The sequence below is a fragment of the Grus americana genome, chromosome 5 (assembly GCF_028858705.1).
Source record: "Grus americana isolate bGruAme1 chromosome 5, bGruAme1.mat, whole genome shotgun sequence".
In the NCBI taxonomy this organism is placed as follows: Eukaryota; Metazoa; Chordata; class Aves; order Gruiformes; family Gruidae; genus Grus; species Grus americana.
The window spans coordinates 1,716,554-1,740,912 of NC_072856.1; the positions used below are offsets into that span (position 1 = coordinate 1,716,554).

Consider the following 24,359-nt stretch of genomic DNA (forward strand, 5'->3'; position numbering starts at 1 on the left):
CAAAACCCAGCGCGGGGGGTTTCAGCCCACCCCCCGGCCAATTGCAGCTCGCCCCTCTGCAAATCCCTTTCATACCAAGACAAGCAAATCGGCAGAAATAAATCCAGCTAGGAATTCTGCCAAACGGACAGGGTGTGTGCGCGGATGGAGGGATCTCTCCCTTAGTAACCCTGGCTAGAGGGGAAAAAACCTGGGTAGCCGTTGGCTCGCGAGACACCTAACCCTTTGTGCACCATGTGCCTCTGCGGCAGAGCCCGGGCACTCAGGGGAGAAGGTGGTGATGCTCTCCCATGCCAACTCTTGCTACGAAAGGATGCATCTGGAGCAGGGACAGGCGATGCTGCTGCCAGGCTAGCATCGTGGCAAGAAGAGGACAGGGCAGGCAGAGCCTACGAGGTCCTGAGCTGTGCCAGCACCTCACTTATATAGTTGTAGACCCCAGGTCAGCACAGGGGTGCTCCTTTGTGATAGTCACGTCTTCTCCTGAAGTTGCAGTGACGTGGTAGCAACCATGCCGTTGTCCTGCTTGGAGTTATGGTTGACTGGAAGAGCTCACCGATGGCCAACACCATGGGTGTTTGTGTCCCTCACCCATCCCCGAGGACCTCTGCTATAGCCTGCTGCACCACGTGTGACTCTACCGAGGCACCTCTTGTACAAGCAGCCGCTCCTTGGCCACTGTGACCCCTCAACATCGGCTGAAACCCTCCAGCCAGGGGGTGAGAGCACTCCCCCCTCTCCTCTGCCGCGCTCTTGGCCAAAGAGACGGCACTATCAATCACACGATGTGTTTGACAAACATCTGCCACAAAAGCTATCAGAAAACTTGTCTTCCAGGGTTGAGACCCAGGTTCAAAGCAGCAAAAAAAAGGCACTTGACTAATTTTGATGCCTTTCCACAAGCTACTGAGCCTGTCCAAGAAAAGTCTGACCCCAGAGGTTTTCCCTCACACCTCCAAACTCCAGGAGCTTCTCCATGGTAGAAGAGGAGCCCAGGACCTATCCAGAAAGGACAGGAGGCCCTCAATAGACAGCGACGTGCTGGGTTTTCCTATTTCTTTGTTACCTTGTCTGAAAAGTCACCTTCAGGAGCCCTCAGCTGAGACCCAGGCGAAGGGTGAGATAAGCACCGTGATGCAAGAGGTACGTCAGCTTGGGTGCTGTGGAGTTGAGACGTGATAACAGCCGCGGCGGGGTCCGGCTGCGCATGTGTGACGGGAAAGGGCTGCCCACTAAAAATAAGGGATTGTCCCCTGCTCGGGGACAGAGGCACTCGCCCCAGCTACGATGAAACTGGGATGTCAGGGCAGCGGGTCTCGCTGGCAAACCTGCATGAGCAACGTCCCACCGCCCGTAGCTTCCACACAGGCCGGGCTCTTACCAAAAGCCAGCTTAGGTGATTAATTAAAAGCTAATACTTCGTAGAGTCACGAGCTCCTAATAGCACTAACAACACTCCCTCCCCCTCCAAAGTGGGGATTAGGAGGAAGCCCGAAGCCACCGAGGAGGGACCCTGGGAAGTTCAACACCCCCACAGCTCCGCACGAGACAGACTCCCGCATCTCCTTGTCCCAGCAGATGAGAGCCAGAGGATCCCAGGGAAGCTCTGAGCTCGCCCGTGCTGCTGGTGTTCGCCCTCTCCCTATGGGAAGAGCAGCAGCGATCCCCACAGAGCATCTCCTGCCTACAGCCCTGCCTCTGCACCAGTGCCCGCTCCAGAGAGTACGCGAGCGCTCTTGTCACCCGTAACCCCACCGATGTCCCCGAAGCTCTGCAGGATGAATTCTGCCTTCCATCCCAGAGCAGCAAGCCCGGAGAGGTGCCGCAGGCACCCGCAGAGCTGCCCAAAGAGCATCGTCTTGCAAACCAGCTTTATGGTGCTCTCTGCGCACGATGAACATCCCAGGGCAGGAGGCCACCAGGACCGAGTGGTTCAGCCATAGCTAACACGCCGACCTCCCTGTGCAGACACGGAGACTCCTCAGGGCAAACTCTTCCAGGACAACCTTCTATTTCACGACTCCTGCAGCCAGCGCTGCTGCAAAGAAACTCCCAAACCTGCCAGGTCCCTACGTCCTCTCCTCTTCTCGGCCCCCGCGTTGCCACCCCGCTCTCACACCATGTCACCCCTCCCATCCGCTCCGCTTTCTAACCCTTCCCTCGCAAAAGGGTTGAGGAGATCCCCAAAAAAGTAAACTTTGCCTGAAGAACAAGAAGATGTTAAACCCACAGCACCCTCCTCGTGAGCAGAGCCGGGCGAGCAGAGGCCCCCGTACGTGTGAGAATGTCAGGAATCCCAATGTTTGGACTGGTTTTCTCTGCTTTCCCCAAACCTCCAAACACGATCGACATCCAAACGGAGGTGCTTCCTGCGCTGCTGTCTCCTCCCTGCCCCTGCTCTGACACCGGGGGTCTGCCAGCTCGAGCTCGTCCCTCCTGGTGACATCCTCTCGGCTCAAGGACTCACTCCCCATCCCATTTTCAGGTGCTCCACCACATCCCGCTTCCCATCGGAGATGGGCACCCAGCCATGGGGTTCGGAAAGAGTTAACGGCATCTAGCCCCCGTGAATCGTCATATTTACAGGTCTGAGAGATTAAAACCAGAATTTACCTCGAGTGATAGGCTGATATGTTTATGGTATTTCTATTTATAACAGTCCCTCCCCCACCTAGCCTTGCTCTGCTGCCTGTCTCCTAATCACCCGTAATCCTGCCTGGGTCACCTGGGGGTGGGAGGAAGGGAGAGAGCTGAAGAACTTCATCCTGGGATCTGCTAACAAGAACCAGATGTGGGAACCTGGAGATGACAATGAGGTCAACCCTTCCCAGGGGCTGGGGAACATCAGCGAAGGGTGGGGGGACACCAGTGACGAGGAGGAGGAGGAGGAGAGGCTGTGCCAAGCCCACTGAAGCCACGTACCAGAGGGTGAATTTTTGTTCTGGGTTTCAGGGACACACTGGGGGTTTGCAGGTTTGAATTACAAACGAAGCACCGTGCTCTGACCCGAGTGCTGTGAAAGGTGGCGAGAAGACGGCTGCGGTTAAGACGAGCGGAAAGCCGCAGCCCCTGGTAAGCCCCCCTGCCGCGCATTTCCATCCCCTGCCATCTCAGCCCTGCCTGGTTCCCAAAATGGAGAGGTACAAATGACGGCCTCCACCACGGGCTGCTCTGAAAGTATGGCTGTTTCTCCAAAACACTTGCCTGAAGCGCGGCAGGCGTCACCGGCTGTAGTGCTGCCCCGCGTTCACTTCAGACGGGACAAGGAGCGTTCCAGCGGCACCGTGGCAGCCAAGCCTCCCAACCCCGCTGCCAGCACGGCCGGGATGGGGACAAGCGTCTGCGGTCCCGGGGCTTTGGAGGAACGCCGCTGTGCTGCCTTCAAATCGAGCGGCACAGCCAGGAGAGGGAGCAGCCTGCAGGAGATCGTGGCACCGGCCCTTTGCTTTGAAGTTCTTGACCTACAGACGGGCCAGATCCATCACCCCGCTGCGTGCAAACCTGGTGCAAAAGGCACGCAGCTCGCTCGCGTCCGTAGCGGGTCAGGGAGCCGTCAGACACAGCACGGCGGGGAGAGGAGGCTCGTGGACATGGTGCCGGTGGCACGGCGCAGGCGGCTGGAGCACGCTGGAGAACCCCTAGCTATTGGGATGGTCCTTCAGCTGGTCACTGCAACCAGCAAAGCAGATCCACCTGCCCAAGGGCCTCCCCCGGGCGCCATCCCTACGTGAAGCACGTTAAGCCAGGGTGCTTATGGGGAAACTGAGGCACAGAGCACAACCCCACTGCTGAACAGGGAGCAGATAACAAAATATCCAGCGGGTGCACGGTGGAACAGGACCAGGAGATCCCAGGAGCCCCTGGCTGCTGGTCCCACAGGGCAAGGTGCCGTGTCCCCTCTCCTGGTGGCACTCCAGAACTGGAGCGGGTGCTGAACTCACCAAACACTGCCGGGCACGAAGGCCCACCAGCCATTACCTGCTACGGCAACGGCGTTACCCACGGCACGGCACGGCACGCTACGCCGGGGCGGCTGGTGCCGCAGTGAGGTGCAGAGCCCCGTTGCGGCCCTGAGCACGTTCCCGTGGCCGTGCAAGAGGGGTTGTGCAATCGGCAGGCTGGGCTGCCGCATCGGCACATTCCCGGGGCCTCACGCTGCTCAGCACCCCCTTCTGCTTCCTCCCCTGTTTATCCTTTGGCCCTGGCGGATTGGCTGCCGGCCTGGCCGCGAGCACGAGGAATCCATGCCATGGCTGGCTAACCAAACACCGCCTAAGCCCGGGGAGCTGCGGGGCCGACGCTCGGCTTCAGACCCATCACCAGGAGCCCGGCTGGCTCTGCCGCGCAGGGCGAAGCCCAAAGAGCAGCAAGCGCGACAGCCCTGCTTCGCTCCGGCTGGGGACGGCATCCCTCCCACGCCTGCCGCGGGACACGGCGAGGGGCCACGACAAAACCCTGTCCTTGCCCAGAGACCTGGGCCAGGCATCAGCCAGCTGGGGAGAGCCAGCCGCGGGGACACGGCTCCCTGCGTGAGGGGACGACGTCCCCGTCGCTCCAACCCTGGGCTGCCCATGGGGAACGGAGGGCTGGAAACATCCCCTCCATCGGGAGGGATGGCGACCCCGCAGCCCCTGCCTCCCCCCCCCAGATACTGGCCCAGCATTCCTTCTTAATTAATGCCCTTTATTACCTGACTGTAACGATAACCAGTCACTCCCAGCAGAAGTGGCTCCTGTAACCTGAGCGGGACGCTGCGCCAGACCTCTCCGTCTCCCCCAAAGCGCTCCCGGGACCACCCCAGAGCGAAGCCCCGGCTGCCGGAGGCACCGAAAGAGGCCCCCAGGTCCCCTCCCTGACCCGCAGCGTGGTTCCTCCATGGGGCGAGCCCCTCCTCACGCCAACCCCTCTATCGTCTTCTGTCGGCCCCCTCCAGGACAGCCCGCTGGGGTCTGCATGGGCTGCTGGGGGGGAAACTTTGACATGGTGTCAACGGCTTGATTTCAGGGACCTTGGCCTGATCCGAGGCCGACGGAGCTACGCGGAACACTGTCCTCGAGCAGTCTCAGTCGCACTAGGACACCCTTCTCCCGCGCACGTGCAAATGCAGCACGTGCCCCTTCCCATCGCAAAAGGCAGGACTGTCCCAGTCAATGCAGAGGTACGGCCACCACCCTGCGTCCCAGCCTGGGGACGTTCCCTCGCCAGCCCGTCACCAAGGCCAGCCCTGCTCCTTCAAAGCAACGTGGCAGCTCACGCGTCCTCCCTTCATGCAGAAAACCCCAGATTCAAAGTTACACCAGAACCGCAGCCGCGGCTGAGCTCTGGGAGTCCTGGGGCAAGATCCCGGGGAAAACGCCAATGGCAGGGCTGAGGAGATGGGGGTTCGTGGGAATTTGGGCATTACCCGGAACCTGTGGGTTCCAGGGAGCCCAATTTGGGTGTCACATCTTTGAAAGGAACTAACGAATGGAGCAACTGAGAGGGGCTTTGAACATGGACACCTTCCCCCCAACACCTTCTCTGTGGAGAGGCCAAGACCGTACCCAGCACGACGGGCTCCGACCCCCTCCTCCCTGGCAGCTCTCTTTCGCTCTCTGCGAGCTCCCAGACACCATCCCTGCTCCCACGTGTAAACCCACCGCAATCCCCTCGTTGCTGAGCGGAGAAACTATCCCATGCCAGCTCGGGCAGGATGCAGGGAAAGCAGCGCATCAGAAGGAACGGAGAAACGGGACTGGTGGGATTTAGCCACGACGCCAGATTTACCATAGTGAGTAAAAAGTGTCCCAGGGTCTCCGGCGGCCAGGAAGACCCCCGGAGCAACAACCTGGCTGCACAGCGAGCCAGCACCAGTGGCAAACCACTCAGAGTAGTGACCAGCACTGGTACGAGGAACAACCACACCATCGCCAGGCTGCAGCCCGGTGTCCAGCGTCAGCAGCACCGGCTCCACGTCCCCTGGAAGGCTCCCTTCTGCTCTCCCCCAGGCCCACAACTCCTCGCCTTACGTGCGCAGAAGAACGACGCTGACAAAAGCGCCTTTGGATAAGCTGGAAAGCGTCCCTAACCATTTAACGTGTCCTGGCTCAGGCCCCCAGCAACCCTCACTCCCGTACCTGCCGTGCGGCGTCGCTACGCCTGCCGTGCCAGCAGGAAGGGGACATGAGCCAGTATATATACCCTCTATAGCAGTACAGAGAGAGAAAACGCCCTCTTCTCCATCTCCCAGGCCTCGGGGAGGCCAAGGCGTGCGGTGAGAGACATCCCAAGACAGGAGAGGCGCGAGGAGCCGGAGGAGCCATCCCGCTGTGCCACGGCGGGGCATGAGCAGGTCCCTCAGGAGCCCTGCGGGAAGGGGCAGCTCCACACAGAAGAGACGAGCGAGCTCCGTCCTTCCTCCCAAACCTTCCTGAGCCCTCCTCTTCCTACTCCCTCCTTCCTACCGCTCTCTCTGGCCTCCCCACCAGCCACCTCTCAACACCTTCTCCTCTTCCAGCCCCTCTCGAATTTCCCCATCTCCCCTTGCCCTTTCCCTCGCCGAGCCGTTATCCCTCCGGACCCTCCTGCGTCCCTTCTCCTTCCGGCTCTCCACCCTTGTCCTGGCCTCTCCTCCGCCCTTGCCAGCTGTGAACCTTGGCATGGATGGAGCCATTGTCCTCTGGGCATCGGGGCCGAGGAGGAGGAGGGGAAGGTGTGAGAGGGGACACAGTGGAGCGTTTGTGTGTGTCCCCGCAGCCGTCAATGCCCTGCTTGTCCATTCATGCACTAAGATGGCAGGAACAGCAGCACCCACACAAGCGTCGCCATTTGGCGGGGTCCAAGGTGCCTGCCCAGGGGGGCACATTGCCCTGTTTGTTTGGAGTCCCGCAGAGGCAGAAGACAACGCCTTTATCTCCCTCTCCGGACTGAGGGTGTTGGAGGGTTGGCGGGGGGGGGACACCAGGACCAGAGAAGGCCACTTCATCTGGCATCTCCCGAGCCCGGGACTGACAGGGAGGTACCGCTGCACGAGGCCGGCTCTGCCACCCCTCGCACCTCCGTTCCCCAGCCCGGGAGGAAGATGGGACCGGGGAAAGGCTTTCCAGCACAGCCTCCGGATCCCTTCTGCTGAGGCTCCGTCATGCTGCGGGCACTCCTGACCCGAGGCAGAGCAGCACCGCGCGCCCAGCTCCTCCAGCCATGCCCTGAGCCGGATTACGGCACGCCGGCCACGTGGCCACCCCCACTTCACCAGGCTTTAGTGGGCAGCAGTCAAAAACAGGGGAGGGAAAAAAAAAAAAAAAAAAAAAAGGAGACCTAAGCCAAAGCTTCTGCTCCGGCAGGGAAACCCCGTGTGTTCTCCTCTCTTCAGCCCACTACCTTTACCTAGATTGCAAGTTTTGGGGGACAGGAGTGACCTTTTTCCATAGGGTAACACCTATGTGCATCAGCTCCCCGCCACCATCGTGACAGCATAAACTCTCTTCAGTGTGACTTATTACCAGAGCGTATCGCCACTACGAGGAAAAAAAAATAAAAATATTTATTACCAGCTACACACTGGCATTAAGCAGAGACTATGACCCAGCCGCCCAGCTCCTTGCCATGCTCGGCGGTGACCGGGAGAGGCAATAACGACTCTGAGAGGCGCAGGGACATAACAAGGCTGGCAGCAGACGGCTGAGCAATGTCACTGCTGCTCTGCTACAGCCACGGAGAGAGCCCAGGGACGTAGTCCCCGGCCATCCACCGACACTGCCGGGCTTGGGGCTCCTGGAAAGGCTCTTAGGAAACTCAGGAGCCACCCCGGAGATCACTTGCAGCCCAATTCTGAAGACGTGCACACCACACACATGGGGGATTCGGGACTCGGAGCTGCGCTGCCTCTCCTGGAAACCCCCCAGCACAAAACAATCCTCAGGCAGGAAGATTAATAATCAAACAGCAACAGAATACAAACCTACAGGCAGCCAAGCATCGCCTGGAACACCGCGTCCAGATCGGGCATCTCGTTCCTCCCTTCTAACTGGGAGGCAACAAGGTCTCTCCTGTCCAGTCTGGACAGTCTCCAGAGGAGGCTGAGTGTAAGAAAGCAGAGCGATTTATCTGGATGGGCCTTGCGCCAGGGCTTGGGGAGGGCCATCGGTACTTTTGTGCAACCGACACCGAACTTTCACAAGCAGGAGCGTCAGGTCATCGGGCTTTTCCTTCTTCTCACACCACCGGGACGTGCAACCGTACAGCGCTTGCTTGCTCTCGGCGTGACATTGCAAGACGATTTGCTGCAGAATCGACTCCCGCGAAAATCACAAAGGGCACCAAAAGCTTCTTACGTCGTCGGGTTTCCTCTTCCATCGCTGCAGTTAGTTCCTCATCTACCTCTGCTGCACACGGGGCACAAACCTCCCAAGCCCCCGCGGCCACTTCCCGGGGTCCGAGAGCGGAGCAACGCGACCGAGAGAAGCGGACCGGTCAGGCACACAGGCACAGGGCAGTCGCTTCTTTCCCCAAGGAGGAAGCAAGGAAGAGATTCAACGCACCCTGCTTCAGCGGTTTAAGTCTTACTCAGCAGCCGCGGGGTACGAAGGGTGCGTTCGCAGGCGCTCCCGCAGCCGCCGCAGGCTGGGTGTAAATGGTCCGGCGAGATCCCTCCTGCTCTGCCGCTTGGCTGCTGTTCGGGGTTGATTCACGAGCTGGTGTGCCCTGCTTGGGAGTTCTGGTGCTCCTGAGAGAGGGATGGACGCTACTTCTCTCTGATTTCATCCATCCTGAGACGATACCAACCGTTATAACCCCGAATCACGCAGACCACAGAATTTTACTCAGGTGTCCCCCACCAAAGCCAGAGTTTCCCACTGTAGAGGACACATCCTTCGGACAGATGCAATTCTGAATTAGGCTTCATCTGATTAATTCATCTCCTGAGGAAGGGGCCCCACTAATCCACTCCCACCCTTTAGTTCCTCATCTTAGTTTGCACGATGCATCTCCATACTCTTAACTACCAGACTAAAGAGCCCTCTGCTCCAAGAAAGCTATTTTTCAACAAGGTGCGTGTGGACTAGCTCAGTCACCTTCATGCTTTGCTTTTTCCTGAGCTAAGCTTCTCTAGCCACCCACAATAAATAACAAGTAACGATGCAATTGAAATAATTATTTAAAAAAAAAAAAATATAATCCCTAGGGATTACTGCCATGCTGGCTATTTCCATACAGGCTTTCAGACTGAAACTGAGGTTTCTTTTTTTAAAAAAAAAAAATAACGTACTAAGTTGGTGTTTGCATTCTCTGACTGAGCTGTCTCCTGCACCAGAACATAGTTCCTGCACCAGGGATTTAGCAAACAGTTACCAGACAATACAAATCAGATACCAAACGTGCTGCTTGGATCCCATCCACCCGGCAAGCTCTCTGTGTGTTCTGGGTCTCACTTCAAAGCAGCGTGCTGTCTGGAGCGGCACAAACCAAGAGGGAAGGTGCCTGGCACGCTGCTCGAGGACGCTGCGTGGGGAGGGCAGCAGACGGAGCAGAGGATGAGGAGGTCACCCCGGACCCGGGGAGGCACTGACCGCACACATTCCCGCAGGCAGAACAGCTCCTCGGGCTCGTGATGCGCAGAACGAGTCGTCTCCACGCGTTAGCCAAGCGGAGGCAAACGCTGGGACTGAAATAAGGGCGAGATGCGCCCGAAGCGAGATAAACTCCGGGCTGCACTGCTCGAGCTACGGGGGCAGAAGCATGAGGACGGATGACGACGGGTAAGACCTTCTCTCAAAGGACCGAGCGCGGAAGGGACGCACGAGGAAGGTCAGGGACCTGCAAGCTACATCGAAAGCCCTGTCCTGGTACCTGGCCCAGGCAGACCTCTGGGAGCCATCCCTCCTCCGCTCCGTCTTCCCTCCAGCGCGGAGGACAGCAGGCAGTAGGTGCTGCTGCTGCTTCCCGGCACCGCTCACCCAGCTCCTTCCAGCAGAGCAGAGATGACACGCTGCTGCTGCTGCTGCTGCTGCTGCTGCTGCTGCTGCTGCTGTGGGTTTAAGGCACCTGCTGGGCAAAGCGGCGTGGAGGTCCCGAGCGAACAAGTCCGTCTTGCTGCCAGCCAGAACTGGGACAAAGAGCCGAGTTATGAGGGGAGAGCGGGAAGGCAAGGAAATTACACAAATTGTATGAGTCATTAGATCAATAGATTAAAAGACCTCTTAGAGCCTTCTGTCCAGGCCAGCATAAGGTCATTCATACCCAGCTCACTCCTCGGGGCTCTGCCCCGCGCGTCTGGACTTATCGCTTCCATTCGGGAGACGATGCTGCAGCCCCACACTCCTCCGAGCCCGGCTGCCCTCCTGCGAGCCGACCCGAGTGCTCCCCTCCTTATCTCCACTCACGGCCAGCGCCCCTTGTGCTAAACAGCACGAGGATTTCACGGCTGGGACGTTCGCTATCTTCTAACCACAGCTGCTCACGGGTCAACTCCTCCCGTCCCGACGTGATCTCTCTCCTGCGACTGTCCCCAGCCCGTGCACGTCAGTCCCCGTGCTTGTGCTTCCCATTGCCACCGCAGCATCGGTCACGGCAGGGAGGCTGTCTCTCTCTCCCTTTCAATATCTACATTTGGAATTATTTTCCCTCAGATGCATCACCTTTTGCTTTCCCCAAAAACAAGGGCCACAACCCCGGCTGGGTTGAACCACAGCGCTTGGGCTGACTTTATCAGAAATGGAGCAGAAAGCCTGGCTTTTCTGCAAAAATCCACTTTTCATCATCTCCCTCGATGCTTGTGGTACCCCCAGCATCTTTAGGCTGCCGAGTAGATTTGTTAGCGAGGTGCCTGTGCGACAACACACCCCGAGGTCTGCTGGGCTCCGCGTTGTCAGTTCCAATATCAGCCCATCGACATCCCGATTAGAAACCTCTCCCGCGTGGAACGGACAGGGAGAACACCGGAGAGATCAAACACAGAGCTAAAATACAATGGCTAAGAGCAGAGGGGTTACTAGCAGAGACTCCCAGGGGGTGGCACCCGGGCCAAAGCCACTCGGTATGGTTTTTATTGCTGTTCTCCACTGGCAAAGCTGGAAGGTGGCACGCATATTGGTGGGAGAGCAAAGAAAGGAGGGGAAAAAACCAGCCCCTCATTCTTACAGAGCCGCTTGAATCACCCGGTGAGTGCCAGCAATCTGTCCGCTGCACAGAAACAAAGCAAGAGGCAAGATAATCACCCAAAAGTAGCACGTACAGGCTGGGGATCTGCTGGGGGAAAAAAAAAAAAAAATATTAAATGAAAGGCTCCGGTTTTCAGGACTAACCTCGGCCGCGCAAGCCCTCGACACAGCGCCGGCAGCTCTGACGGTGACTGCAGAGTTCTCCGTGCACGAGGGGACCATCGAGCAGAAAACAGAGAAACGGTCCTGCATTTCCCTTTCTGCATACCGCTGCTGGAATCGGCAGCCCAGCTCTGTCTGTCTGGAAGAGGGCGTGGAAATACTGGAGAGACTTGGGAAAAGGTGGAAATAACGCCGCTCAGGATGCGCAAGAAGCTTTAGGAAAGCATCTGCTCCTCCATGCTTGCAAAGCACAGCCACGGCAGGCCCGTGGCCTGCAATAAATATGAATATTAACATTACTGGTCACCATCTTTTGGAAACTATAAAAAAAAAAAAAAAAAGACCCTCAAAGAGATGCTCTAGGAGCAATTCTACCTCTCGGGTATCTTGGAGGTGCCTCCTAGTTGAGGAGCCCACGGTGCTCTGGACTGAACACAACGCAGAGGCAGCAGACAGTGTCTCAACAGATACAAGAAGCTCAGGGAGACAAACCAAACCTTCTCAGCGCAGAAACCCACGACCACGGCCCACTCACTGCTCGACTGTCCTTCAGGTTCTCCACCTCACTGAGTTACAGACAAAGGTTTCAGAGGTAACTCAGTGATTAGAAGCTGGTTTAAGATTTTTGGCAGTTTAGGAACACTTTTGACAATATTTTCCTATTCCCTTATCCTCGCTGTAGTCCACCGATCCTCCCAAGAGAGTTCTATTAGCAAAATTAATTCACAGCACCATACTTCAGCTCCATAAGTCATGAGTTTGTCCATGGAAGGGGAGCAGGGAGAGCACTGACGTCGTCCCGCTCCCACCAGACACCTCCTCCTAGCACAGCACGCTGGGTTCATGCCTTGCCCCAAGTCTTTCAGCCAGCCCCAGTTGTGAAAGGAGCTTCCTTGGAAGCTGACACACAAGTGACAAACCGTTCCTTAACCTCAGAAGAGCTAACATTTCTTCTGGAGCTAACCTCCCTCCAAAGGCTGTAGGACAATTCCACACTACCTATGACCAACGCCGGGAGCTATGAACGGAAGGTGATCTAAAAGGCTGCAATTGCTGTGGTGGTGACTGTGACCAATTTTGGGGGAGAAAGCTGAGCCAAGAAGAGTTTCAGCCACCCAAAACTCGCCCAAGACAGCACAGCCCACTTTGCTGAAGTTTCCTAAGCTTTGTTTCCCCGCTTTCTTTTGGAACAGCACGAGTGTACCCTGCAGCCAGGATTCGTCCCCCGCCAGACCCCCGCTCCGCTTCTTTTGGAGGTTTGTCATGCAGATTGGGGTCTGCCACGATGGAAAAGTCACTTTCCCCTTCTGCAGATTCCTGGGTCCCTCCGAGAAGTCTGCTGACGCACACGAGGCAAGGGAAGAGCAACGCCGCGTCCCTAGCGAAGCACGTTGGCGCTTATGCCTTAGGTCTAGAGCTGAATTAAACGGGACTCACCTCTCTCCAGGTGCTCCGGTGAACTTGCTGGAGCTCTTCCACCCAACTGCGTCTAGCAAACGGGTAACAGGCTGCAGCCGTCGTGCAGGGGCTGACCCTGCCGTGTCCTTAGGGCTTGGAGCAGACCTCCTGGCCGGAGAAGGTCCTGCCAGGACAGCACTGCTGTCCAAGGTACCGCCACCACGCCGCCCCCATCGCCTCTTCCCGCACGCCGGCACGCACCGGAAGGGATTGCCGAGCGGACTCTTTCCCAGAAGGACAGTCCACACGTACGGAACAACCGCGGCGCTGATCCCTGCGACACCTCTGCCCACGCGGGGCGAAAGAAATTCCCAACTTTACCGGCCTCTTGTTTTTGCGTAGTCGCTTGTGCAAGGGGCTACGCGGATACAAGAAAGGAAGAGATGGATCGTGCCCCAAAACCGTACAAGTCTGTTAGAGAAAGGGCTGACACAGGCAAAGCAGCAGGGAACTGCCCGGATCCGTGCTGTAAAACGGTGGCACAGCCCAGAACAGAAACATATCTGCAGACGTGCGCAGTGTTTTGTCTGGAGGAGACCCCTGCTCATCCCTCGAGAAAAGAGCACGCAGACCTGAAGATCTGCTGGAAGAAGCTGGCAGACCTAGCCTCTGCCAGGACAGACACACAACTGTCCTTCGTAGAGACCCGTCCTGGGACCAGCCAGCGAGTCAGACCCAGGTGCTAACGGACCTGTACGCCATCCTCTTGTCGGAAACTTCTGTTGTTGTTTTATTTGTTCCTTTGGCTTTTTTTAAGAAAGCTTACTACAGAAACAAAGGAATTCCTGACAATTTCTGACAATCCGCACTAAGTCTCTCTGACTTCTCCAGTCCCTCAGAGAAGTCCTCAGCCCACACAGACTCTCAGGGCTGAGCCAAGGGCAGAGACTGACCCGTATCTCACAGTTCATCAGGACAGATTCCTTCTTGTAAAAGCCTCAAACCAGAGCTATGGAGTTTTTGGTTGGTTGGTTGGGTTTTGGGGTTTTTTTTTTACAGTTGAAACACAAACCCACAACCACATGTGATGAGAAGCCCCACAGTTCTCCTGGCAAAGCTAGGATCTTAACCTCAATCTCATAGATAAATTCTCTGTGGCAGTAAAACCCCACCAAACCTATTATTCCTCCACAATTTCAGCGGGAGGTTGCATTGCTCAAAGCTGTTATATGGGCCAGGCTAGAAGATCGGAGAGTTCCTTCTAACCTGAAACTCAGTTAAGCACCTTTATTTTAAGAAACGATACTGTCAAAGCAAGGAAAATCAGAAGGTAATTTTATTGAAAGACTTACTGCCACTGCCTGGGCCTTATGAAATTAGCACGCAAGAAAAGAGGAGCAGCCAGGGATAAGAAGAGCGGAGAGGTGGCTTTATCCCAGGTGGTCCTTAGCTCCCTCCGTAAGTGGGGAGGGCTCATCTCTCCACTCTTCCACGCTTCACCTGAACCATAAAGACTTCAGGGCCAGGCCTGTCTCCCGCTGCCAGTCCAAAGAGGTTGCAACTCAACCAGCAAGGAGGACAAACACCTTAACAATATAAGACTTCCCAACTGCTCATCGACACAAAGCCTCTGGATTTATTGAGCGCCATAAAGTTTGCGAAACGGCAAAAGAAGATTGAACGCGGCTCTCCTGCACTGACAAAAAGCCTTAAACCAACAAACACCACCCCAAGCCATTTAAACAACGGGCTGATCAAAGAAGAAACAACTTCTACAAACTTGGGGTTTAGTTCTGCAAAAACAGAGACCTCTGCAAGTCTTCTTCAGGCGGTGACTATCCCCAGGGAGCAACCTGGGAGCTCGCGTCCCCTTTTCACTCGCCAACATTGATTGCTCACTGGCTGATCAACCCGCATCTTAAAACACAAACCAAGGACACATCAGACCAACTTTCTCCATCTCATTCCTACTATCTAGTTCTCAAAGCTCACTCTCAGTGTGGTTTGGTTTCCAAAACAGCAGAGAAGAGGGTTTAAATAAAAAAGCCCAGTAAATTCCACTACTTCTCTCCTTGAGAGCCACCTGAAAGCATTCCAGCCTACGCATTATGTCCTCCTGACACGGCCAGTGCTGGTAGGTATTTGTGGTGGCTGGTATCAGCTTTACTACACATCACAGCTGTGACTGGTACCCTTCTCATCTCTTTCAAAGCCAAACTTGGTCCAATGTCATGATCACCTACAAGTTTGTGCCTTGACTAAATTAAGAAAAAACTGTGCTGAAAATTCACGGTAAAAACTCAGTAAAAATCTCTATCAGTGGTATCCATGATCTATTGCATCCACAGATGCCTCCTGGGTGTGACAGAGCCGCAGTACCTGTATCTAAAAGCAGAGGAGTAGGAAAGGTCCCTAACCCTGATGTTCCACAAGACCATCCTGTTGGATTGGGGTGACTTTTGACCAGTTCCTCTTCCCAAGCCCCTGCACACCCGCACAACCTCCAGCACTCAAACTTCTCATTCCTGTCCTCAACTCCGCAGGTCCCCATATTGTTGTTTCTTGTGTCCCTTTAGCCCCTCAACACCAACGAGTTGAGTTTTGAACCATCATTTATCACCCGTCTCTCTTCACTACACATTCCGCTATGCTGCATGTGAAAACTCATCACCATCCACCTCTCCATTCCAATACCCCTTTCCAAAGACTGAATCAAAAGAAATGGGAGGGAAGGAGGGGAGATGGACAGAAGTCCTCCTACTCCCCTACCCAGAACTTCTCATTGACTTCAGAGTTTGATTTGGATGGGACCTCATCAGGGAAAAGATCGTTTCTGTTCTTACACTGAGCGGAACATTGACTATATTATCAGTGAGCAGCCAACTATGAAATGGTTTGATGGCCCTTATAATGCCCAGTTTTTAAGCTTTTGCTTTACTTAAGCAGGTGTTTCATTTCCAATAAAGTCAAAGCGCACTTTTTAGTGCTTTATTGAATCAATGTCCATAACCATTGCTTGTCACAACAGACGAGATAAGCCAAGATCAAGCAGGCTGATAAGTTGTTCCGTTTCCTGTTTACCTAGATTTCTAGCAGTCAGGTGTAATCAGCGCACGAGATTAAAAATAAATGATAGTTGTTGATGAATAAGTATTGTCAGACACAAACTAAGCGAATCTTCGTATTCCAAATTAAGTTGAACGTACTCTTTATATCACGCCCGCTTCTCAAGGCTGCAAGCAAGAGCGGCTCAGCACGCTCTGTGGTCCTTGCCATCAAAGCAGACCGCTTGCGGGAATTAGGCTTCCAACTCTTTTGGAAACCCTACCTGTGCCGTCCACAAGTCTTGTCCCATGCCCACCCCCACGCCCTCTGCATTGCGTCCTCCCCACCAGTTACCATCTTCTTCTCCAGATCAATTTGGCACTCCCAGTTTCCCAGGATAACATGCTGCTGTGATGTTGGGGTGATGACAAAAGACTCTACACAAAATAATAATAATAAGAAAAAAAAAAAATCAGTCCAAGCAAAAATGTCTTTAATTACTGTTTTTTAAAAAAGCAGAGATCTCACCAAAGCTAGACCACGGCTGTTGGCGTTGCACGTGCCTATCAGCTCCTTCTTCGCTTCAGGTCCCACCCCACACTGCTTCAGCTAGCCCGCTCAGTCGCTATTCACACTACACACTGGTCTGCAATCACAGCCCCGCTTTTTTTTTTTTTTTGCTCTTCCTACTGATGCAGTTTGCAATCCCTTCGGCCGTAATTCAGTACATCTCCTTCAATACGCTGCAAACAAATGACGAAAGCAGCTGAAGAAAAGAAGACCGGGTAGAGCAAAAGGGATGAGGGATAGGGAAGAGTGGGGGGAAAAAGAAAATGTAGGATAAGCCAGAGAGGCTGAGAAACCAGAGGGAATGATCCCACTGCTGCCTGCAGCCCTGCACACCGGCCCTAGCCCCAGGACTGCTCCCCCTGGTTCACCCTACCCTCAGCCCTCAAATCCCGGATCCGAGCACACCGAGGCCGTTTAAAACTCCAGCCTTGGCTTTTCCAACCAGCCCTCCTCCCCACCACCCCAAAAGCCAGCAAAATCCGCAAGCGTTCACTCTCATTCCACAACAAACCCGGCACCTCTCCCCAGCCCCGCTCCCAGATCTCCCTTTCGCCATTTTGAGTAACTGCATCAAAACAGACAAAGTTCAGCGAGATAAGTGGTGGACCCTGAGTATCACGTTACATTTTCCCTCGGGAAGGAAGCCTTTCATTCAAACATGCCTTGAACGCGCTCCAGGGTGTGCTGGAAGACGTCGGGGAGCACAGGGTCCTGGGCTGACCACGCCGGCCACCTCCACCAAATCAGATAGAAGATGTCCCCTGTCCCTGCTCTGCGGGGTAAACGGTGCCAACGGGACAGGAAGGTCTGGAGGATAAGCAAGGGTATGCCAAAGTGTGCCAGTCGGTACGAATAAGAAGGTATATCCATGAAACCATAAGTGGGAGCCACCGGATAGCCAAGTGTGGTGTCCAGCACAATCCACCCTCTACTTCTAAGAGTAATTCTACTTTTTCCAACACAGCGGCCGTATCCTCCCTTGGACTCTGCACCTCCCCTGCCGATCTGACACAGTCTCATCCCTCCCTGTCCATCCCTAGCTCTCGGTGCTCTCCTGGAGAGCACCAAGGAGGCCACGGCGTGGGTTCTCTCTCCCGAAGAATGCTGCCCCGTGAGCTGCTTGCACGGGAGGGGCATCTGGCAAGCACCAGCTCGGGCCCAAAAGCCACAAGCCTGTTTGTGTCTCCAGTCACAGCTGCTCCCCTGTCCTCTGGCAACGCACACGCTAGTTAATCATTCCTCAGACACATTTAGCTCACTGGGGTTCTTATCAGCGAGCGCAAAGTCCAAGTCCGATCAGCAACGCTACTGGAAAGAGGCAAGGGGGTTACCCAGCAAGCTCCACCGGAGCAATGCTATCCGCAGGCAGGGAAATCCCTGGGCAGAGATAGACTGGAGGGATGCCAAGCCATGGGCTAGGACCCTGTCTGGGCAGCGCAGAGGAAGGACAGACACCCAGGCACGCAGCCTGGCACCCTCCTAGCGCGGCCCCCCCAGCTCCAGATCACTCGGGTCTCGTCCCAGCGGGAGGAATCCACGAGAACCCTAACCAGAAGGCAGCAAGTACAGCATGGCCCCATCCCTCTCCCTTCTTTGAAAGGTCTCTTCTGGTTTTATTTCTCCCTCAGCGCCCATGGGGTGAAAGCAGAAAGCAAAGAGAAGACCACTGAACTATGACGAGGCGGCAGAAGGCCCAATGGAGACAGCAACTTCCCCACGCACCACCCAGGTGGGGTTGCACCTCCCCAGGCACTGCCCAGCTCTCGCCAGCCCACCCGTGCCCAGGGGACGGGTTATTCCACGCGTACTGCAGCTGGGATGACCCTGGCCCCAGACGGCCAGCCCGAGCGAACGCTCTGCCCTAGCAGAAAAGGGTGAGGGAGCAGAGGGAAACCCTGCCCATCCGGCCCCCCAGCAAGGCTCCTTCTTGACCGGCGTCTCTTCCCCACATCCTTGCACGCATCAGCCCTTGCGCAATCCCAGTCCAGGCAGAGGGAGCAGCGCGGGTCAGCCGGATTTCTGAGTCACCAAGGAGCCCATTTCCATCAGCCCGGTCACACCTCCAGCGCGACTCCCTTCTAATCTGCCCCGACGGTCACCTCTTCCTGCTCCCTCCTCCCAAACCCCCTCCTGGTCCGTGTCCAGGCATCGCTCCCAGGACACCAACCCGTGGAAGATACATTAACCAGAACACGGGCAAAGTACCTCTCTCCATCGCCGACGGAGCCTCCGCGGGCGTGTGCTCACGTCGCTCTTTCTGAATCACAACCCACCTCTTATCAGACATCTTGAGGGATCCACCCTCCTACCAACAGCTCTCTGGCCTTACTCCATCTAGATGTCTCCTGTCCTTTTCTCATCCAGGGAAAAAGAAGTTTTGGGGAAACTGGGGAGAGAGGGCAGACCCCAGAGAAGTACCAGAAGGGTCGCAAGACCACGTTGGAAGCGGCAGACTGCTCCGGATTAGCCGTGCCCTTAGGAGCGGACGAGGATGAGGGCTTTGGCTGGAGACTCTGGGAACCTCCTGCTGCTGGTCCTGCTGGGATGGAGGTGGCAGCTTCCCCCCGTGCCTCAGCCAAGCGCTGCAGATGAGCCCGAGGGAACGTTTTTCTCTCTTCCCTCCTCTGCTTAGGCCCCAGGATGGAGCCGGGCTCACCAGCATCCTCACGTTGCCTCTCTTGTTGAGGGCACGTGCTGACCAGAGGCAGGCGCCGAGTCGGGTGGGCAGGGGAAGCTTGAAATAAGAGGGCAGGGAGAGGAGGACCAGAAAATACTCACGCTGGAAAGAGAGATGGAGAGGCAGAGGGGAAAGCAAGCTGAGCCGTGGAAGGGCTGGGGGATCTGTGCTGTTACCTGCTCGGATCCAGCGCATCCTGAGCATGGTGAGAGCAGACGTCAAGCTCCCGCCGCGTCCCTGCTCTCCCCCTCTGTCGTCATGCTGCCTAGCTCAGCTTGTCTAGGTCCCAGGGCTGCTGCTGCTGGTTTTTCTATTCCCCCAGGGAAGAATGGGAGGGCCAGGGAGGAGGCTGGGAGGCTGCTGCTACAACGCTGGGATTTGGGTCTGCGAGGGGATTACCAGGAGGGATGGTCATGTGTTTGTGCTGTACCAGGTTCCCCAGGACCATTCTGTCACGGGCTAACTCCGTCCAGCAAAGCGCTCCGCGCAAAGCCTCTTACCTTCCCCACCGCACCAGCCAGGCCCCGGAGAGACTGTCACCCTGCAAAGCCACCGCTTCGCCAGCCCCGCTCCTCCCCAGAGCCGGGTCGAGGCACAGAGCACCCGCAGCGACGCGCGGCAAAGATCACGTCGCGCTTTTCGTTCTCCACAGCATCCCCCCCGTTCCCGTGCAAGCGGTGCAGGAAAGGCTCTCCGCAGCACGGCATCAGAGATCGAAGATGCGTTTGGGGGATGCAGGGGGAGACGGCCACTGGGCAGGTGAACAGCGAGCACGAAGCCCAGCTCCCAAAAAAGCCGTCCTCTCATGTAATTCAAAAGAAACTAGATGCTGAGATCTGCCGTAGTCACGTTGCTATGCCAAGCCCAGGTACCTAAAAACCATACAGCTGTCCTGGTTTGGGGGGGGGGTCTGCCTGCCGGCCAACACCACGACGGACACCACAGCCTCTGTGGTCTACTGCTGCCTTCAACCGCGAGAACCCACTGCTCTCCCCTCTGCACCCCGCAGCAGCCAGGAAGAGTCCAAAGCAGTCCCTTGCTCCTCCGTGACTCCTTTTTGCAATCCTCCTGCCTGGCAGAAACTGAAACTGTCCCCGTGGTTCAGGGAACCCCCAGCGAGCCGTAAGTCACGGGGGTGGGGGGGGGGTCACCGGCACCGCAGAGCCCCTCCGGCTCAGGGATGCTTCACCCCACCATGAGGGTGCGCGCACAGACACGCGTTTCCGAGTGCTCCGGCCGCTTTGCGCTTGGGGAAGGATTGTAAAGAGCTGCTTCGTTTCACAGGACCGGCATGCCCTCGCTGAAATCTGGCCCTTTCTGTTTAACCAACTGCTGTCTGTCCCAACCACAGCTCAACCCAAAACCCTCCAAACTTTTAGCGCTGGCTGTTCTTTCTCCGGTTCTTGCCTTATCCCCATTCAGCCATCTGCCAAACCGCCCACTCCCCTGCCCCCCGAGCCCTGCTCTGCACATCTTTCCCGCTATACATTCTTTAACAACCTCTTATCTCATAAATTAGCCGAGAGAGAGAGGGATCCCGAATAGCTGAGCTCTGTCGTAACTGTTTCCCTTACGCGAGTGGTAGGCAGGGAGGAAGGTAAGGTTTCTAGCAAGATGCCAGCCAAGGGTCAGACGCTTTCAACTCCCTACTTTTCCTTTGATACAAAATACAAATGCTCTGGGTAAACACTATGGAAAGACCAAACCGAGCTCCTTTACCTCCACTGCCAGAACCCCCAGCATCCCACACCCTCTGCCTGCCCAAGCTCTGCTCGGCAGGATGGTCCTGGGCACCACCAAACGCGTTTTCCTGCCGTGCTAAGACAAACCAGGGCAGCGATGATCTTCCTAACGCGGGACAGACCCGCTTCGAGGACTCTGAGAGGCCGCGCTGCCGGCCGGGCTCGCGCTCACGGCATCTTCATCCCAGGAGGGTGTGAAGCGATGCCCGACCCATCTCCTCTGAGACGCCGTGTTTGCTTTTCCCTCGTCCCTTCCCAAACATCAGAGCAAAGCCCCAGCCTTTTCACATCGTTCTTCTGCTTCTCCGTCCTCGCCATGTCTCAGATCTCACCCCCAAAGAGCAGGCAGCTGCATTCCAGGGAAATACGGATATCCTGCCCAAGCAAACACCGAGAGCCCTCCTTATGAAAATAAAGGTTCTCTGAGAAAACCAGAGCGGGGGGCAATCGGACCCCAAATCGCTCCCCGAAACGAGCCCCGCTCTGCGACCTGCCGCACCGTTGCCGGCGACAGCCAAACGCCAGGATTTGGAATCGGCACAGACACCAACTCTCTTCCACACCTCAGCCAGCACAGCCCCCACTCCCCAAAAGTCTGCAAGAAGAGCCCGGTTAATCCTCGTCTGACACTTTGAAATACCGAGCGCTACACGAGGATTACTCTTAAATATGGCGGGGTTGCTTACAGCAGGCTCGGATCCCGTGCAAATCACAACCGAGCAAAGGAAAAGGAATTCCCAAATTATTTCAGGGTTTTCAGCGCAGAGGAAGAAATCCCCTTAGCGTAAAATCTCCACTTGGCGAGAAGGCGATCTGCGAGAAGAAAAAATATTTCACGGTAAGAGAAAAACATGGTTCGAGCACGTGCTCCCCCCAGGAAGGGAAGCAGCAGACGCCTTTTAAAGAAGGGATGAGGTAGCGAAGAATCAGTTCTGCTAATGAATTTATTCCTGTAAATTGTTCACCACTACATTACATGCCCAGAAACCATTAATCCTTCAGGACAGCGAGATTCCAGGGCAAATCTGACTCCGTGCTGCAAAGCTAGCAATTTAAGGCACTGACCTCCGCTTCCAAACAACAGAGGATCAGTTCGGCCGCAAACTCCTTCAGAGCACCACGAGTAAAGCGTGCGCAAAAGGAAAGAACCTTGTTTCTTCCCTCGCTGCGTGAACTGACCCGAGCAGCGATCCTTCGCGGTAAAACTTTCTCCTCTTCCCCTCAAACACTGTGTTGTAACAGATGCTCTTGAATAACACGGCCGAAGGGATCTAGCTGCCCAAACGAAATAAACAGCCACGTCGGGCTCCACAAAAAAAAAAAAAAAAAAAGAAAAAAAATGAAGCTTGGAGAAGTTCTAAAAAAGGAGTTCTCCAAGTAAGCAAATAGCAGAGGCTAAGAAATATCCTTCAGCCCCAGTTTCCCTCACTCTGGGTTTTTACAGGGACAAGATGGTTTTAGTTTGAAAGGAGAAAGATAGAAAGAGAGGGAAAGAAGGGGAAAAAAAAAAAAGGGAAAGAGGAAGAAAAAAAGAGGGAAAGAATTCCAGAATGGTTGGGGTTGGCAGGGACCTCTTGAGGTCATGTTGTCCAAGCCCCTGCTCAAGCAGGATCACCCACAGCACCCAGAAAGAACAAGACAGACAAAGAAACCCTGCACCCTATAAAAAGATGCTCTGAGGGAGAGAGAAAAATCCCATTTCTACAAACAGAGACAAACACTTGAAGTCGAATGCCTGTAAATAACATCGGGGCGCTGAGCACGGGCTGTGCAGGATGCCAGGGAGGTGCTCGGTGCCCAGAGAACAGGAGGTGGGTGGGCAGGATTTAGGAGATTGGACCAAGTGAAACCCTAAAACCAAAACAAGCTCCCCTGAAGGCTGAGGAGAACAGAGTCTGGGAGCACACGATAAGAGCCCGCGTGGCGAGGCTTCCCATCCTCGCTAATCCTGTCGCTCCCGGGAATCCAGAGTCACGGTTAGAGCAAACAGGGGATGCTTTTTCCTTTGAAGAAGAGACGCGTTACCGAGGCATCACACACGGATACCAGAAGAGAGGAAAGTGAGAAGTAAGCAGCTTGAGGCTCTGTTCGCTCCCAAGAAGTTCATCTGCTCGTGGCACATCTTCGCTTTCCTCCCCAGGTTAAGTCCTTCCACCGGCCAAAGAAACGGAAGGGACACAGTCCTCCCACCCCAAGCACGCCAGGCGACGCTGAGCGAGCAGTTCAGCGGAGCAGGCAGCACGCCGCCCGATCCCACCGCTGCCGAAGCACAGCACGAGGACTCTGGAGGGGATCCAAACTCCAGAGCCGACTCGTCCGCGCAACCAGTTACTTTCTCCGTGGACAGGGATCCACCTCAACAGGTCCCAGCTCTGCCACCGGCAACGGGACACGTTGACGCAACGGAGCCTCGCTAGGATGGGCGCGTTGATCCCCCACGACCAGCGTATTTCCGTGCCAGGGGCTCACGCCAAGGTGCACAGCCCACGCAACCGAAACCTCCGCTTGGCCAACGGCCCACCAGAGAACGAGGGGCACGCGGTGCGGGGCGCAGCACCACAAAGAGAGAAACAAAGACAACGAGCGAGAAAGAAAAAGCGACAACGCTGTCAACAAGGAAGAGCGAAGCGTGCCAACAAAGCCAGACCGGGGAGAAGAAACGCCGAGCCAAAGGAGGGAAAACAAAGGGGTCCCAACGCCTCCCCAGCCACACAGTTCGGCCCTACCAACCCCTGAGCTACCACGAGGCCAAATTCTCTTTGCAATCGCTTTTCCACCGTTGGTTTCAGTAAAAACCACCTTTGGTTTGCACCGATGGGAAGGAGACTCTGATCCGCAGACACGCGGTGCCCAAAGGGGTCCGGGCTCCGGCTGGACGGCACCGACCTACGGACACCGATCAGGAGACGGCGTGGGGTCCGCTGCTGGACGCCCCGATCTAGGATCGGCTATCTCCTCGACGAGAGAGGAGCGATTCCCCCAGCAGCGAGCCTGCTTCCCACACGCCGCGTCCAGGTACGGAGGCCACCGGCCCTGCGGCGAGCAGAGAGGGCGGCCAGCGCTTCGGCCCCGTGGCGACGTCTGCGATCCCTACGGCGGAACCGCTGCCGGGAGCCCGCTCCGAGGACCGGCGAGTGCCGTGCCGAGGTCCTCGCCGGGGCGGTGGCGGACGCCCCAACGTAGGACGCGACGCGCTCCCCGGCCCTCGGCGTGCCGCGACCTCCGGCTCGGGCCCCGCCGTGCACCGGGGATGTCGCACCCGAACCGGTTGCCGTGCCCTGCCTTGGGCCGGGCCGCGGCGGGACTCGGCGGGGAGGGAGCCCCTTACCTTCGAAGAACCGCTGCAGAGCTTCCGTCTCGTCCACCACCTCCATAGCTGTGCCATGCACCAGGCGGCCGGGCTAATGGCCCTGCCTGCAGGGGGGCATCCCGCCGGGCCGGGCCGGGCCAGGCCGGGCCGTGCCACACACCGGGCCGCTCCGCTCCGCGCTCCCCGCTCCGCAGGTGACACCCCCCCACACCCCCCCACACGCTGCTGCCGCCCTCAGCGCCCCGTTCCGCCTCTCCGGCGGGGTCCCGGAGCCGGTACCGGCACCGAGCGCTGCCGCCCGCTGCCCATCGGCCTCC

The 24,359-nt window shown here is 56.4% G+C and overlaps 1 protein-coding gene across 3 annotated transcripts in view; it reads right to left on the reverse strand.

Moving 5' to 3' along the window:
• The window catches only part of MYRF (myelin regulatory factor), a 63,057-nt gene extending 38,698 nt beyond the window's left edge, over positions 1-24,359 (reverse strand). Inside the window, exon 1 of one of the 3 annotated variants that reach the window (XM_054828116.1) lies at positions 24,061-24,359. In XM_054828116.1, the coding sequence (XP_054684091.1) occupies positions 24,061-24,106 (46 nt within the window). In that variant the 5' untranslated portion in view covers positions 24,107-24,359. Of the gene's footprint in view, positions 1-9,828; positions 10,013-24,060 lie in introns of those variants that run through there. The other 2 variants (XM_054828111.1, XM_054828112.1) reach the window with 2 other exon arrangements.